Source organism: Bradysia coprophila, unplaced genomic scaffold (assembly GCF_014529535.1).
Source record: "Bradysia coprophila strain Holo2 unplaced genomic scaffold, BU_Bcop_v1 contig_561, whole genome shotgun sequence".
In the NCBI taxonomy this organism is placed as follows: domain Eukaryota; kingdom Metazoa; phylum Arthropoda; class Insecta; order Diptera; family Sciaridae; genus Bradysia; species Bradysia coprophila.
This window is the reverse complement of record NW_023503807.1, coordinates 227,065-245,779: the sequence shown is the minus strand read 5'-3', so window position 1 is coordinate 245,779 and position 18,715 is coordinate 227,065. Positions and strand designations below refer to the sequence as shown.

The window sequence follows — 18,715 nt, the reverse complement described above, 5'->3', positions numbered from 1 at the left end:
GACAATTCCAAATTGTGCGGTTTCAATGTTACGGTTTAACCGGTTTTTACCGTTTACAGTCACTTCGACATTTAGTACAATTTTATGAATTTCACTATCGAATTAGAAATGCTGCGCGGGAAAAGGTAATAGTCAAGTTTCTTGATACGAATCATACGAATCATGAAAAGGTAAAGTGAACCCGTACAGATCACGACGCACAGCCTTATAATATCGTGGCGTCATGATGGTTTTCTAAAGTTACTCATATCAGGAATGTTAGGGGTAAACCATTATGGTTCGTGAAGTTCGTAAGTAAATCAATTTCGTAAACTTTTGACATTTAATGTTGCTATTGCTATTGTCAACATTATTGATAAGTCTTTAACGCAGCAAACGTCGTTAATGAGATTTTTTACTTCTTTTGATTAAGGTAACGCCTCGTGTGTAACCTCGATTACGTTTGTCACTGCTGTCGATAAGCGATTATTAGAATTTTGACCACATCATATGTAATTGAGACTAGGCTCTGTTGGCAAGGAAAGTAAAAGACAAAATATGGCCATACGTTATAAAAATCGATAATTGCACTGTATGTCTCATTCTGTTAAACAGTATCCATTCTGAATAATTAAAATGAATTACAATCTCCGTTAAAAGTTAATGTGCATTAAAAAGCAGACATTTTTGTCAAGGTGACGTTTCGTTCATATTAATTTACTGATCCGAACTAATAAAATACTTCCGGCAAAGGTTTCCATTTATTGCAAAATCTTGTGCATAAGACACTCAGAAAATTATTCAATTAAAATCGAACATTAAACTGTTCAAATGCCTCCACAAAACAACACAAAATCCATTGAAATCATATCTTCCCATATATTCCGCACTTAATCTCGACTACCTCTGTCTCTATACATATTATACATTTTGATTCTATCCTGTTGTTAGTTACGTTGCATTTAATTCCCCTCTTTATACATCATTTATGGTTCAATTTGTATTTTAAACTCTAAATAATATATCTGACTGACTGAGGAGGATATCAAATTTCCTATATGCCGATCTGGAAACTATGAATGTGAACAGCGATGTGTATAATTTCAATGGAGACGTACACGAGACTGTTCTGTGTAGATTCTGTGTGGAATTCAAAACCATATTATTTTATTACAATGTCTTAGTAATATGCGAAGTTTGAAATTTAAGGATTTCGAGTCGAGATCAACTATGCAAAGTAGCAAGAGGGCATTATAACAATACGCGCATATATACATAAATATACATACAATAGATATGCTGCTGCTGCTGCTGCATGCATGTTCTAATACAATAGAAATTGAGGGATTAATTGGTTCACAAAAGCCTAATAAAAGCGAATCATTTCACATGAAATAATAAAATGATTTGTCTTTTTCAATTATGTAGTTAATTAATTTACTGCGGTTGAGGTTGTGTGGATGATGCTGATGTTCTTTTTCAATGTTATATTATCTTAAATGTTTTGGTTGCTGATGAGGTTATTTAAAGTAACCCAATTTCGCGATACATCAATTAATATCTGAGACCAAAATTATACAATCCTTTGATGCGTTTTGTAAACTGGTTGTACAATTTTGTTGTTGTCGCACATGTAAGTATGAATATTGTGAAAATCAGTCATACTTTCATAAGGATTTTATGAGGGTGAATCGAAGGTGACCCGAAATTCGCATCCGTTTCTCAACCATTTTATTTTCAGATCATGTAGACCTCAAATATTGACTTGACACCAATCTCATCCTGGTAAACAAAAACACCAATTTCAATTTCATCACAGTCTGGCTAGCTTTTAACAGAGTATTTAGCCTTTCAGAGCACATTTACTACTTCCCTTTTCTATCAGTAGACGCAAAGATCGTTCAATTCTCCACTTAATAAAACCTGTCGAATTTTCAACGCCATATCTGGGATTATTTATCCTACGCTGCCACGCAACCAGTTCCTAAATGCGCTTCTCCGAGCACTTCGAGGACTTCGAATTCAGCCAATTTTTAGAGCTGTGACGATTTTGTTATCTTTGTGATAATTTGTATTTCTACTAACTTGCTTCTTTGTTAAAATTAGTAATGATTGTAACCCTATGTGTCCTCTTGCATTAAATGAAATAAAATGAATGAATAACTCGACATTTCTCCGACTTTCTGCCTTAATTTTTTAAGACTTAAAAAAGCACAATGAAAAAGAAGTTCTCATGCTCTTAAAATCTTATTTCTCTTTCTTAAGCTCCTCTGAAATAAAAAGTCTTGTCGAAAGTACACGGAAAGCCCAAATCGATAATGAGGCAATACTAACAAGTAATCTGCGAAGAGTCTTAATCCCGGACATTGTTAACACATTATATTGAGGAAGGCCATGCACACATTTTTTGGGGATTTTCCATCGATTCTGAGAAATTTTCCAGAAGTCATATTTTCGGCCGATTATCAGCAAATTTTATGAAGTTAATATTTGCCCCAGGAGTACTTGACCTCAGCTTTCCAACGAACCCATACACGCCCGTGTCCTCGCCACCTTACGGAAATGAAATCCGAACTACGAAACCTCATTTTTCGACTTTTGGCCACTTACAACCAGCCAGGTATGGAAGATCAAAAATATCTGAGACTGGTTTTGGGGCCTAGGCACCAAGGCCTAACTAGGCATATATAAAAAAGTCCCGGAAAAAATAGCGCCGATTTCGGTCAGTCGAAATTCAAAAGAATCCCTCTGATCGATTTGTGAAATTTCGCCTGCGGCGCTCGAAACTTACCTATTTAACTAGTCTTGTACATTAGCATTTAGCAATGTTACTTCTTGAGTTAGTGTACGCGGTATACGCAGAAACTTTGGGTTGCGAACTCTATTAAAGTTCTGTAGCGCTTTAATTGTTCTATCAATTTCCAACAAAGATGTTTTTCTTCTATACATATCGGGTCCATACTCTCAATAGAACAAATTGACAAATTAAAATGAAAAATCATATATTTAAATGTGTGTGTGACAGCTTCGTGTACACACAGTAAAATAGGACTCTTAATGTCAAAAGTAAAAGGACTCAAAACGTCAAATCAAGCAAAGTTGACGTCTTCGTGTTAGTGGTGTGTATATGATTTTTCAATGAATTTCGGGTCATAATTCCATAATATGGTCTCAACAAAAATCGGTGCAAAAATGAGGTTCTGCTTTTCAGTCAATTCTATCTGTCAATTTCTCTTGAACTTTACAAATTTTTCTCAAGCCTTCCGCGACTGAGTTACAGGAAATTTAAAATGGAGGTATCAAATTTCTCTAGCTCTCTCTGTTTCCAAAGCCTCAATCATTAAATTCTCAATGTCTTGCACATCTAAGTTTACGACAACATGCCGAAACCTAGATTCTTTCTGAATTTTCTTAAAATCTCATTCATGATGATTCGAAAAGTGCTATGACGCAACAAAGTTCTAGTTGAATTTGACGATTTTAAAATTTTAGAAACTTATTTACTCGCGAAATAATCTTTAGCTTTGCGTAAAAATAGGGTACAAAAGTTCCCGAAAACTCACTTTTTTACCTGCTTTTTGATCAGAAAATCAACTATTTCTAGCAACTATTTTCATGACTTTTGGTCACTTTTCCACTATTTCCCTTTAAATTCTCCGTGGAATCCATGGATATGCTATGCCCTTGTCAAAATAACAGCCTCTAAACCTCGTTGCTTAAAACACGAGTGAGTTAGGCTACTATCTAATCTACTATTACAGTTCTTGTATACCATATGAATGTGTGTTGAAATATCGCGACTTCGTGTTTCGTCGCTCATCACCCACGTCGTTTAGGAAAAACGTTGTTCCTAACTTATGCTTTTTTAGTGAATTCAATTCAAACGTCTCATTCGCTAAAAAAGCATTTTAGCATTCGTTAGGAAAATAACTATTACACAACCAGGGATAAAAAACTATTTTGTCCTAATACAAATTTATATTGAAATGGGTAAGTACATGAAGGTGTGAAATAATGAGTAATTTACGATTAGGAAGTTATTTTTTTTTCTCAACTTCAGGATTACGAGGTTGTAGAAAAATGGTGCAAAAAGCTACTCAAGGCTGAGTATGAATATGAAAATAAACATTTCATCGGTATTTCGAGTACAAATTGTATGCCATTTCCTTTCAGTTTTACGCGTCGCATCCAATATAATAAACTGTACGAAAATGTACCATATATATGAATTGGTTGAATGATTTCGTTCACCGCCATAGAAAAACCAAAAATATGAATACAACGCTCGACTCATAAATTGGAAAATATGGTACTCATACATTTGCTCTTAGCATATAACCTGTCAATCATACAAATCGGATTTGTGGGGAATTATTTATATACTTCCACGGATATTTATTTATGGAAAAGGCATCAGAATCAAAAAGTTTTGTATGTTTTTAGTTAATGTAAAAGAGATTACAAACGAAACTAATATTAAATTTCTAACGCCATCAACATAATGTTAGAGTAATGCTGGCTGATGCTTTTTACGAGATCTTGGAGGGTGGTATGTACAGAATTCGTTATGGGGCCATAAGTGTATTTTATGTTGTATCTATTAAAGCATGTGCCGAGTAATTAATCCTCTTTGTATATGTTGATTTCAGAATGTCAAAATTTCATATGTCATTTCAATATCGAAAAGATGTTATTTTCGAACTTGGGCGATAACGGCTTTTCAGATTCTATACGACCGTCTTTTTCTAAATCTCTTATTTTTTTGCGTCCACTTTGTTCCACACATTCCACATCCTCTTTTTCATATAATTTGGAACTAAATGTCTGTATACAACTGATTCAGTTCATGTGGCCAGGATTTGAGGGATTGCACAGCATGTTTGTTTAATCGATTTTTATGTGTTTTAATCAGTTTATCAAAATTCTCGATTTTGCTGTACAGAATTCGTTATGGGGCCATAAGTGTATTTTATGTTGTATCTATTAAAGCATGTGCCGAGTAATTTGTATATGTTGATTTCAGGATGTCAAAATTTCATATGTCATTTCAATATCGAAAAGATGGCATCTTCAAACTTGGGCGATAACGGCTTTTCAGATATTTTTCGACGCGAAAAAGAATAGTTTTTAAGTTAAATTCGCTTCGTTTAATTCGAAAACTGCCGTTAAATCTTAATAGTCTGCGAAATCTGAAGCGAATGAGGTACATCCCACCCAATAAATTTTCACCTCACGCTTCAAATAATTAAATCTCAGCGAATATAAAAAGGATATAACGACCTGAAACGTTTACCAGTGCACATCTCTACAATCTCGAATGTATCCGACTACAGATACTTCTATGTTGTTCCACAAACAGAAGTTTGTTATGCTTTTCATCTTCCATAATGGAAATCATATACTTTCTCACGTATACATGACTTTATTTCGTTACTCAGTTAAATATAATACTTCCAAGCTTCACTTTAATGTTCCACATAAACACAAACGTAACGAGATATTTATGTATAACGTTTTTGGAGAAGCAAATCATACGAAGGATGAGAAAAATAACTGTTTATGACATGCGCTCATTTAAGCATATATACATACCGTATACAGTTAAATATATATTCGAAAAAAAAGGGAAAAATATGCTTTGCGGTTACACAGAGTGGCAATGATAAGAGTTCTTCGTTTTCTGTATTATTTTCTATTTCCACCTCTTTCCACATATGTATGAAAAGACATAAAGAAATAAGATCTTCTTTGCGTCTCCGCTTTTCCTTTATGTCTAATGTGATTCGGATTCAGTTTTTAAGTAAAAGGAAGCAAAAATTAAATTCATTCGTAAGAAGATGTAAGGCGCATAATGATCTATTTTCATAATTTTAAATATTCTAATATTAAAAAAGGAAGCAGAGGTCAGGCATGACAGCCGTCAAAAATAATGGTAGTGGCCGCTAGCGTGTTGACTGTGGACAGAGGCTTCGAAACAACGAAAATGTTGTAATTAAGGTAGGTGTACCGTTTGAGTTTCTACACAAATTACAAACATACCTATTTTCCTAACGTTTTCCTTAACTTAACACGTTGCCGGTTATTGTGGCTTGTCAATTTTAGTCACACCGGAAAGTGCCTGCTCGATCAATATCCCCTACGTGTTAACGGAAGCTCTGGGCTTCACATTTTCATTTATAATAAACAGTATGTGAAGAATGAAACATTTGAAAACAAAAGTCTGTCAGCGATATCACGTCAGAATTAGAAACCTTTCCTGCCTCGATATTTCTTTCGGTCACCACAAATACTATTCACTCAGATAACATGTAATTGGCTTTTATTGTACCTGCTAGATTTGCGTGTAAAGGGGGGAAGGCCGTATTTGACAGTTCTATAGAGAAATACACCTTAAATTTAATGCTAAAATACGTTTTTATAGAGAATTTATGAATTAATTTTTTTAGAGATTATTTTACTATCGCACAATGTTTACATTACGATGTAAGCACCTTCAAGTGAGCTTAAAATTTTTATATTGGTTCATTGTATGATACGGCCTTACCTGTAGACTTACGTTCACTGGCAAATCTAGTGGAAATGTATGCTACTGTAGGATCAATTTAAGAATCTTTTTTTTTGCAAGTACTTTCAAATTGAAAACGTTTTGAAAATCTGATGAGCCAATTACAGTAAATTAGTTAACCTCTGTCTTATTTGCTTCTGGACTTTATGCTTATTATTTTAAACAAAACGTTCGGCCTGAATTCGAATTCGGACACACTGTTCGCTGTGTGGGGAATGCGTCTGTTATTTTGTGTCTATTTAATCATTCTGACGCTGAGTAATTACCAATATTTCAAACTTTTGATGAATATAAATAAACAAACCGAACCGAAAGTAAATATTATTTCAGAAATATAAAGGATGAAAACTTATGACAAAATGTGTCAACATATCACCGAAGTAAAAGGAAAAATGCTGTTTGGATGGATACACTAGTCCATTATTTCACTCAGAGACAGAGCGAACAGAAAAATGAAGAAAAATGTGTATTATTTTACCGAGTTGTTAACAAGAAATCTTCAAATTGAAACTCATAATCTTAAATTTATTTACTTTATACACACTCCGCACTTTATACAAGTTGTCTCAAATCCATTCAAATATAACAACAAATCTTAAAAATACTGCTGGATTTTCCTTTTAAAAGAACTTTCTTATTCTTTTTCTTCGTCTATTTTTTTTTCTTGCTGTATTTTCAGTTTTAAAAGGAGTTAAACCAAACTTTTCCATGTACACATTGTTTTTGTTTCGACTAAATCCCTTTTTCTTTATGTTATGATGAGATTACATTAAAGCAGAAAAAAGTTTTCTGGAAAAACCATTAGATTTTCAGTAGCTGGAATAGTATAGTACAACGATTTTGTATTCAAATCTATTTGTCGAATCGATTAATTTCGTTTGTTTATAAGAGTAGACTTAAGTCCGTTATGCCTTATAGAAAAGGCAAATGTATCGAAAAGCCTAAAGATGTGTTACTTCGTTTGCGACATTTAAAACCTTTTGTAGCCAAAATCTATTTGAAACTATCTGCCTTGAGCAATAATATCGCATTTTTTCTCTAGTGCACAGAGCGATTTTTTGAAAAAATGGCCGACTGAAATCGGACTTTTTCTCGAGGTATACGAAGCGTTTATGGTCGTTTGGGGTGTCATAAGAAAGGTAATTGCATATTCTTTCGGAAAAGATGGTCTCATGAGGGCTTTAAGCATTTACGATGAAACATGAAAAGTTTTAATGTATAAGTGCTCGTATTTCATCGTATAGATGAGCTACCAATCTTCCGTAAGACTCTATTTGCCTTGAAGCAAATTGCCTTTCTTATGACACCACACACCTGTACGTTTCGTGTACCTCGAGAAATATATGTAAGAAAAGTGTAAGTTTTCAGTCTTTTTCGGTTGAAAACTTGAACTGCATCGTCGGCAACATGACTAAAGGGCGTATCTTCGATATCTCAGGAAGTACTGAACCGATTTTGAAAAACTTTTTTTCCCTGAAAGGTATAGTAACAAGTTATGAATTTTGAGCATTAAAAAAAATTCAGTGAAATCAGGCTTTTCAGTTTTTCCACAATAACTTCCGAACCGTATGGCCGATTGACTTCATACCGAGCTCAAAATTCACTACTTTTTACTACCTTTCAGGGAAAAATAAAATGTTCTCAAAATCGACTCCAATGTCTTACAATTTTTTATAAGCTGTTTTTTTCAGTTTTTCGACAATACCTTCCGAACCTAAAGGTCGATTGACTTTACGTCGGGCTCGAAATAACTTTTCACTGCCTTTCAAGGAAAAAAAAAGTTTATCAAAATCGGTTCAGTAGTTTCAGAGATATATGAGATACGTTCTACAGTTATGTTGTCGACGATAAGATTAGATTTGCCCCGGACGTACATGCAATTATCTTTCTAAGGACATTCCTCACGACCTTCTACGGCCACGGCAGAGTAAAAGTAAACCTGGCAGGAGCGGTTCATTATTAAAACGTCAAATGAGGGACCTAATACACTGTATGAAAATGAACTCAAATGAACACTGACATAAGTTGAAAAATTTAATTCGCAAAAAACATAGGGCTACTAGATTGTTCAGGTCCCTAGTCAAACAAACGCTCCTGCCTGGGTTACTTTTACTCTGCCGTGTTCTACGGCTCGTGTAACTGGAGACATTTCTGTAAGAAAAGTGCATGTTTCCATTTTTTATCACTCCACACTAGCCACACAAGCTTCGAAGAATTTTTTTGAAAGTGGTTTTGCCTTTCTGGGCACATTTAAAAAAATCCACTGAAAATGCGTCCGATTAAGGTCGACTGTTTTTCAAAAGAATCCCTCACAACAGTTTACTTCGATTTATCTGTTATCGGCATTTAATAGTGTTTTCGCAATTCCGGTCCATAATCATCACCTTTCCATGCATCCATTTAATGTCGTTTTGAAGGTATTTATTTCACAGTGCGTTTTTGATTATTTTTTCGCACTTGGGCTTTTTCACCTTTTTTTTCGCACGCTACATAGCTCAGTACCTTTAAGAAAGACTAAATTTTATAAATAAAAACTTTGCACAGACCAGGATTTGAACATCCAACACCAAAATTCTTCCAAACACCAAGCAACGACCATAGCCATTCGGCTACAGAGTCACACAATTATACAGAACGTATTGTTGAAGCGTACATACTAAGCATTGACTACTTGATTTTATTTAGCGCGTCTCTATACATCACATTGCAATGTGTTGCTTGATCGTTCAAATGAATTCATATTTGGTAGAAATTTTGGTAATATTTTGCATTGGAAAGGTGATTATGGCCCGAAATTGCGAAAAACGTTGTATCTGCCACGGTAGGTATGCCGGTATTTTTTCGCACACGACGTCTTGTCGACCTCGGCTTCGCCTCGGATCGACAATCGACATCTAGTGCGAAAAAATACCTTCATACCTACCTTGGTAGATAATATATATTATGCACCTGTTGCCAAGATTGATATTTTGACGTGTGGGACATTATTGCCCTAGCCGAAGGCGTGGGCCATAATGCCTACACGTCAAAATAACAGTCTGGCAATAGATGCATATCATATTTTATCTGTCGAGAACAGATATATCGAGATAAACAAAAACTCCCTAGAGGGATAAGCTCGAGATTATCGTTCTAGACAGATAAATAACTAATACAACTCTGACCAAAAAACCGCCTTCGTTTCCAAATCGTCAAAATAAACATTTTGAACAGAGGTGCATAATCTATGTACTATAATCGATGACTTATATGGAAATATGATTCCTTTGTTAATCTTCTCTTCAGTATGTTACATCACTAGAAAATCATTGAGAATAATAATGTTTTCTTTCGCTCATTACATTACACGATTACGATCGCCTGGCTGTCTAATTGGAACATTTTTTTTTATATAAATGAAAGATACGTGGTAATTTTAAAAATACAATACATTGTGAAACCAAACACATAACAATCCATAAATGTGACGGATGTGTACGGCGCCAATTTCGTATCACTATTCAACTTCTGTGCTGCAGCATTTATTTTAAAATATACGAGAGGAAAAAAAACAACTATATTTTCGAGAAAAGGCACCAATATTAAATTTCGTCAGACAGCATACGACATCTATCACACTAAATAGTGATGGAATAGAGTGGTAACCTTTGACTAACGTTAAATGTATAGTGAAATTTAATTCTAATAATATTTCGGTGCTCGATTAAAATATCGTAAATGCAACCATTACCATGAAATTTTCATGATGAAAATGTGAAAGTAATTCAGAATAGTTCTCATCAATTAATGTGATCAATATTTGAGGCCTCTATTTTCACCATCGTATTTGAAACACACACGCTCCTTCCATGGGAAGTGTTAATACATTTGAAATGGTCTGAGATATCTTAGTGTGAAGGCCTAATTTAAAGGGCCAACGAATGAAAATAATGTTCGGAAGGCTCAATGTTAGGTTTGTGAACTATGGGATTTGACGCTTGAGGACTGTCGGTGATTTACAAAAGTGACGTCACGACATTAGAAGTTGAGGTAATATGTAATTTTACAGCGAACGTCGATGGAATTAGAGCGAAGATGGGTATTAAATATTCCAACATCGTCTTCTCTTGAGGAGGTGTTCGAATAAGAGTGGTTATTGACAATTTAGCCGTACACAACAAAGAGAGTTAATGTAAACTATTCGCTATGAGGTCACACGTCGTGTTCGACTCCCTGAGTAAGGGTTGTTGATATAAATGCATCCGATTTTGGTACATTTTTTTTACTGTGTCGTTTTAGGGAGTTGGGAGTTGGGAGTATACGGTATTTTTTACGTTGCGCCAAGCGTTGCGCTGAGCCAAGAAAATTATGTCATCAAAAACAGTAAAATTATTTAATTTTTAACTTGTCGGGCCACCACCAAAAATTCCATTTAATTCTTGATTTGGCTTCAACACTAGGGATGGGAGACGTTCAAAATTATCGATAATATCAATCGAAAGAAATTATCGATAATTGATTAATCATATCGTTATCGATAATTTAATAATTATCGATAATTATCAAAATATCGATATTTTGATATTTATCTGAAAATTCATGATAATATACCGATATATCGGAATATATCGATATATATCGGATTTTTGGACCGAAATATCGATATATCGAACTATCGATATCTTGATAATTATCAAAATATCAATAATTATCGATTATAGATACTGTTTTGATAATTTTCGATAAAAAAAGTTGATAATTATCGATTATCGATAATCGATAATTATCGATAATCATTATCATTATCGCCCATGCCTATTCAACACCTTCATTTTTATATTGTACGATGAGTGTGTGGTTGCTGAGGTATACACCAGGGCTACTTTCGTTTAATCCATTCTTAGGGCTACAAAATGAAAAAGAAAAGAACAAGTATTTTTCGTATCAGGCAATGTAAAAATCTGGCTTCAAGGCTTAGGCTTCGGTTTCAAGGCTTTATGAGCCATTTTTTAATCTTGTTTGAAAGTAGACTACTTAAATATGAAGATCAGCTGACGAGTCTTTTCATACCAGAAAATTATTATTCAAAGTTCAAAAAAAATGTGATTCGTTTGCATAGGACAGAACCATTAATTTTCTAAATATCTGTGCGAAATATCTAACAAAACAAATACCATATCTTGACAAAGAAAAAATAAATCAAAATATTTTATTAATAAGCGAAGCCAATCCGAAAAAAGAGTCCGTAGCACAAAAAAAAAAGTATAACGAAGAAAAGTTACCGTCTCTTCTCCGCAATTTCCTACCATTTACATTGGTGAAGCGTATAGTGTATAACATTCATTTACCACCCGTTCCACATCTACCCGTATTATATTTTCTAACTCACAAATAGCTCTATGTTCGCGTTATATATACCATATCATCAGTTTAAAATTCCACCACATGTTGGTAATGTATTACATACAAAAAGTAGATAGTATCTATTACTGTGCGAGTAGGATGGACTGTTGTTATTTATCTACCATTGCGATGATAGCTGAGTTTTTTTTGTATTGTATACTCGCGACTCAACTTCTTTTAGTTAAAAAAGGGGAATGAACAATGGCACGCAGGTCTCCGGTGCAATATAACACGGATAGATGGGTTGAAAAGAGATGGCAATTGAACGCCTTCCAATCTGCTGATTGGCGTTCTCTACGGCTAATAGTGACTGTAAAAACAACCATTTTAGGGCGTTGCTAACAGCCAAATGTAGGATGTATATGTTAGTTTTACATTATACCTACTGCATGTCGAGAGTCAGTAGACATTGAACGGTCTTACAAAACGGGTATATGTGTGTTATCGGTAACACGCGATATGTAATTAATACCAAGGATTGATAAATAAGAAAATTGATTCCTTGTTTGTCTGGTGTGACTTTGATTGGGAATGATACTATTACGGTCGTTTTCAGATGAGTGATAATTCCTTGTGTAAGTGTAACTGATGCTCTCTCCGCTCAGTCTTAGACAAATGTTCGATAAATGCGTATCGATTGAATGAATTGTGAACAAAAAATCTTATTTTACAATTGATTCAAAGTTAAGTGAAAATTTTTAACAAGAAAAATTGTGCAAATTGTGACTTTTTTTTTAAACATGAATGAAAGAACAAAAGTGTTCGGACTGACAGTTTTTGTTTTCGTGAAGTGTTAAACCAACAAAAAACGAAAATTTAATTTTAAAAAAATTATATAAAAACGAAAATCACCAAATCTGATCTATACGTTTACATGGTACTCAAACAAAACTCAAAATAGCTCCGAACAATTTCAATCTGGCGGTGGTGCGACCATCAATGGCCGTTGGGCCAACGGGGGGAACTAGTTCCCCGACATCAGCTCATCCAATTTTAGCGCCTAGTCCTTTGTTCGCTTTGCCAACATTAAATTTTTCCGCTACACAAGTAGCTACGGTTTGTGAAACATTAGAAGAATCTGGTGATATAGAACGTCTGGCTAGGTTCCTATGGAGTTTACCGGTCGCTCATCCAAATATTAGGGAATTGGAAAATTCAGAAGCCGTACTGCGGGCTAGGGCAATTGTTGCATATCACACAGGACATTTTAGGTATGTTAGTGTGGTGTATTTGTAAATACTTTAAAAATTATAAAATGACAGTGCTACAGTCTCAATCGTTTTAATCTAAGAGCCCGGACAGAAATTCTATTTTTTCGTCGCTCAGTGAACGTAAATTTTGACAACTGTTGCAATAAAAACAAAATTTTATTAATTGATTTTCACTATTTGAACACAACGTCATCACTTAAAAATAATTATTATTCATTAACACGAAAATGGAAAACCTTTTTACACCAAAAATGTCAAGTTTCACTGACAAGTTAATTCTTCACGGACAAATTCGGCCGTGGAGAATCTAACCTCACAGTTAACTTTGACTGAGCGACAAAAGTTACCGTCAGTGAATGAAATACAATTCTTGTACGCGCCCTGGTGCGTCTGTTCAAATTCAATTGAAATTTTGACTTTTCTTTGTTTTCTTGTGCTTTTTTTTAAATTGTGCAATGCTTCAGGAGAATCCTTTCAATGTTTTCAATGCTCTCATTGTTCATGTCATTGTTACGCATTTGGTTGACTGCATTAGGAGTTTTACGAGAGGAAAATGAAAGAACGACTTACTAGAAAAAAAAGGAATAATAAAATGAAAGTTTTGTATTTAAATGCTAGGAATTTAGTGATATTCACCTAAATGTGGATACCTATAGACACCAAATTTGTAAAAGGAGGATGACTCTTGATATATCCGGTTTTATTTTAATTTAAATCGTCTGCCAAATTTAATTTTTATCTCAATTTTTGAATTTTAAATCTCGACGTTTAATGTTACTCCGTTTGCTTATTCGCTGACATTAATTTATTGCCACTTTTCTTTTCTTTTCTTAATTTACTCTTTCGTTTTTTGTTCTGTACAAATTTTTGTACTTTATTCCCTAAACTGGTGCAATGAAAGATGGAAGATTGACGAGCGTATCTCTATTATATTCATTAAATGTGTACATGCTATGCTTACGTTTATAGGTTTAACTTGTTCCATGCTAAAAACAAATCTCCGACTTCATTAACTTTTAATTCATTGGGTGGATTCAAAAACAACCAAAAAATAACAAGGAACATATTTTTCTTTTCTAAATGTTAAAAAGTTAACATTATCAAAATTTCAAACATGAAATAAATTTCATTAAACTTAATGAATGTGTAAGGGAAATAGTTTTAGTTTTTTCGGTTAAAATGTAAGTTTACCCTCGACTTACCACCTCAGCAGTCTTGCTTGAAAGCGTAGAGAGTTTTTATCGAATTCTTAGCATTAGTAGTGATATTGTCTTGGTGAACACTGTTAGAATCATTCTCATTTTGACAGTCGTGCAGTCTTGTCTTATTATCCTTTGAAAGAGACGTGCTTACCCTAGTTGTCTTTTATTTTACCATACATTAGAGTATATAATAGGACTATAGGACACTAGCCTGAGCTCAACATATATATTTGACGTTGTTGATAATAGATGATTGGCTGTTTCTAAAAAGATTATAATGGCGGACAACGCGTTTTCCAGTTCAGACAGTACAATATCTTGAGTCGGAATTTCCTATTTTCTTCCAGATTCTATTTAATATGTGCGAATAACCGTTTTTATCAACGAAACAAAAAAACAAAGAATTACCGTATACGTATTTTCGAAACGCATGATAAAAGGAATGAGAGGTTTCCAATACGAGGCAGAGGCGAGTTCTGGAATCGAATTCGCTAAAAATCCCTTTAGCATAAGTTGGGAGCAACATTCTTCCTAATACGCGATATTTTAACACTAGTTAGGAAAAGTAAATTTACATGAAAAATCCTTTCATTTCAGTCCATTTTTTTTTTCAATAGAAGAATTACTAATTCTAATATTTCCTTTAATGTCCATTTACTAATTCTACATTAGAATTAGTATAAACGTACGTAACTTTTGAACTTATGTGTAAATGTGATGTCGGTATTTACATGTGGAACGAATCAAATAAGTTGGAATGAAATCACTGGAAGTTTTAATTCTATAGCCCAAGCATTTTCGGACATTTGTAAAATAAGAAAAGTAAATAATTACGATACAGTAAAAAATAGGGATTAAGTAACAAGGTCATCCGACCGGATCTTATAATTTAAGAGCAATCTACACTCCGACCCCCTATGAAAACATATTTTCGATGATAACTTTTTATTCGAATTATTTTTGAGAAAAGTGGCCTCACCGTTTGGTGCCTTACTAAGGCAGCCTTAATATAGAAAGTTAGACACTGGAATTGTAGATATTGATGTAGTCTGCTCCGAGAAAACTCTAAAGTTCAAAAAATATCACAAATTTTGATACTGTTCTGATCGATGACACGGAATCCAAAATGTCCATTTCTTGGAAATTTTTGTGATATAATCAGGTAGCCTCAATAACAGTGAATTATGGATTATTTGTGGAATTCATAGGCCGGCTGAAAGGGAATTATTTGCGTAGCAAAAGAATAATTCACAAATATAAGCCACATAACATAAATTGTGTCGGTCGGTTTTTAGTTCTCTCCGACTGTAAAAATGATCTTGAATGCAAAATTGTCTGGAACATTAAAAAATCAGAAAAGGTCCAAAAAATGTATTGCTTTTTGAAATATAATGACTGTCATCTGCTTCCGAAGGAATGACCTAAATTTACGAAAAATTAACGAAAAGCAGTAAAATCAGTTGAGTTTCAATCCATTACCCATAACAAATAATTAAGTTTACACAATGGGGTAGGGTAGTCTCGCACATCTCACAAATTCATGGTGAGCGAGACCTGTAAATGGTGAATCTCACGCAATCATGACTTTTCGTTACATGTCGTAAAAGGGCGTATACTATGATTGCGAGATTCCCTGACACCTTGACAGTACCCTCTTTAGCAAACAAACTTCGTTTTGATGCAGGAAAAAACTACCTTATTTTGACAAATTTGACACTGACTTTTTTTGTGATGGACTTGCGGTGCTGCGCTTTTTTCTCGAAGCAATAACGACATCACACAAAAAAAAAATCAACTTTATTTCATTTTTGCACACCAAAATAACTGAGCAAAACACAAAAAAGACATTATTCACTTTCGAACCCCGAAGTGGTGACAATACAAAATAAATATTTAAATCACCCTAAATCTCCTAGTTTGTTTGCTAGATAGGGCATTGGTTTACATCTATTGGACCAGTCAATAGAGACATCATGTTAATTTTTACTTGCGCAACTTGGTTCAGTTACTTTGCCTGGTCTTCGTATTGTCGAACACACAATTTTCGAATGCTTTTCGCGTATAGAAAAGTCAACATAAATTTTTATAAAAAAAATCGAAATCTGAAACTCTGAAATTAACAAAGAAAAAACATTTTTGCAGAGAACTCTACGCAATATTAGAACGACACAAATTTACGAAACATTCGCACGGAAAATTGCAAGCAATGTGGTTAGAGGCTCACTATCACGAAGCGGAAAAATTACGCGGTCGACCATTAGGTAACCATAATTTCGAAAACAAAAACAAATTGAAGTTGTAGAATTGTCTCGATCGGTTCCAGGTCCAGTGGACAAATATCGTGTACGGAAAAAATTTCCATTACCGCGCACAATATGGGATGGTGAACAGAAGACACATTGCTTCAAAGAACGCACAAGAAGTTTATTACGTGAATGGTATCTACAAGATCCATATCCAAATCCAACCAAAAAACGAGAACTAGCACAAGCGACTGGACTGACGCCGACGCAAGTGGGAAATTGGTTCAAAAATCGACGACAAAGAGATCGAGCCGCTGCTGCAAAAAATAGGTAAGTTTGACGTTTAATCGATTTAATATTATCGTAATGACCGGAAGTGCAATATTAATCACCCATTGTTAACGACAAGTAGTCACAACAATAACAACAACAGTCGAACGAGTGGAAATTACCTAAAATAATCTACACTCTTGGGTTCATTCAAAAATTTTGCAAGTAACTTTTACGTTGAAATTTATTTATACCTGTTGTGAACACCTACGGTACAGATACGTAGAAAGTTGATCCATCGATTATTGTTTGTGTTTATTTAAATTGATTTAAAAGATTTGTCACTTTTGTTCAAAAGCTTTACTTTTTTACAACATTCTGGCCGTTTTAACGAAATATTTTTTCTGTGCACATAATCTGACCACAAGACGTTCTACACGAGAAAAAGAATCCAAGACAAAACAAAGAACATCATTTGTCATTGAACCAAAACATCGTTTGTCTAATACTCTTCATGCGGTTATTATGCTACCCAAATGCACTTATATAGTGAAATAGTTATTTCTGCAACAAGCTGCGAAAAGTGAATTTTTCAAATGCATTCGTAACACAAATTGAATATTCTACCAAATTTTTGACTAATTTTACCAATAATTTTGAGAATTTTGAGAATTGGCGTAAATTGTTTTTTTCATATCAAACATTTGTTCCCTACAGTCCATGCAACATGTGCCATTGACACTAATCGGTACCGAAAGAAGAGACAAAAAATTGATTAGACAAACACCAAATTTACGTGAAATGACACATTTAGATCCTAATAAAGTACTTTGCACCTCGATTGTATAAATAGCTATTATGTACAGCAGTACGATCAAAGTACTGCGTAGTAAATTGACGCAGTAAATTGACGTAGTAAATTGATGTGTTGCCGATACGAGTCACATCTGCTTATTTCCCACGTCGTTTGACGTTGTTCCTAACTTATGCTAAAAGGTTTTTTTTAGCGAATTCGATTTCAGCACTCGCCTCCGGCTCGAGCTGGTAACCTCCTATTCGCTAAAAAATCATTTTAGCATGCGTTAGCAAAATAGCTATTTCACCATTAGTTGCAAAACAAATTTTTCGTAACAATTGAAAAAAAGACCCCATTACGCTCATCAAAGAGGCATGAAAAAGTTCACTTTTCGCAACGCAGTTGCAGAAACATTGATTCTTTGTCTGTTTTCAACAGGCTAATTCGAATGTCTTAAACATCTTAGTGGTCAATAATGAGGCCACATGCGGTTTGGTGGTGATGTCGAATATAAACATAGAAAATAATATATGGAGAATTCGTATGGGTGTGGTACCCATACTCCGTCTATATTTAGGGTGTTATGATATTGTAAACGTCAAAATTTATTATTTGCAAATAATCGACATTTTTTTTATTCAATGCGTGTGAAATAAAGATGGGAAACAATTTTATTTATACAATAGCAATTTGTTCATTAGTCTAACTAGTTACGGTTAGTAAATTGATTGCAAACCTGAACATTTAAGGGAACTAGTTGTTGTAATGGATCATCGACAGGTACTTAATTGAAACTGTAACACAAAATTCGTAATTAATTTTTGCTCTTGAAAATGTTCATTTTAACGAAAAAGAAAGTCTTGTAGGCCCACGATATAATTATTTCAAATATGACATAAGAATCGGCTATGGAGGTATAAAATGCTTCGCTTTCGTTTAGGGAAATGCGAAATGAACATTCACAGTTGCGTAAACAACAATGAAATGAAATGTCGCTCAGATTTTAACGTATCTATTAAGAATAATGTTAAACCATCAGCCCCAAATACTCATTGATTTACAAATTT

General features: G+C 34.1%; 1 protein-coding gene across 2 annotated transcripts in view; it reads left to right on the top strand.

The window, feature by feature from the left end:
- The first annotated feature begins 12,310 nt into the window (after positions 1-12,310).
- LOC119083150 (homeobox protein SIX3) overlaps positions 12,311-18,715 on the top strand; it is a 46,996-nt gene continuing 40,591 nt past the window's right edge. Inside the window, exons 1-3 of one of the 2 annotated variants that reach the window (XM_037192796.1) lie at positions 12,311-13,137; positions 16,482-16,600; positions 16,663-16,912. In XM_037192796.1, coding sequence (XP_037048691.1) covers positions 12,866-13,137; positions 16,482-16,600; positions 16,663-16,912 — 641 coding nt within the window. In that variant the 5' untranslated portion in view covers positions 12,311-12,865. Of the gene's footprint in view, positions 13,138-16,481; positions 16,601-16,641; positions 16,913-18,715 lie in introns of both variants that reach the window. The other variant, XM_037192795.1, reaches the window with a different exon arrangement.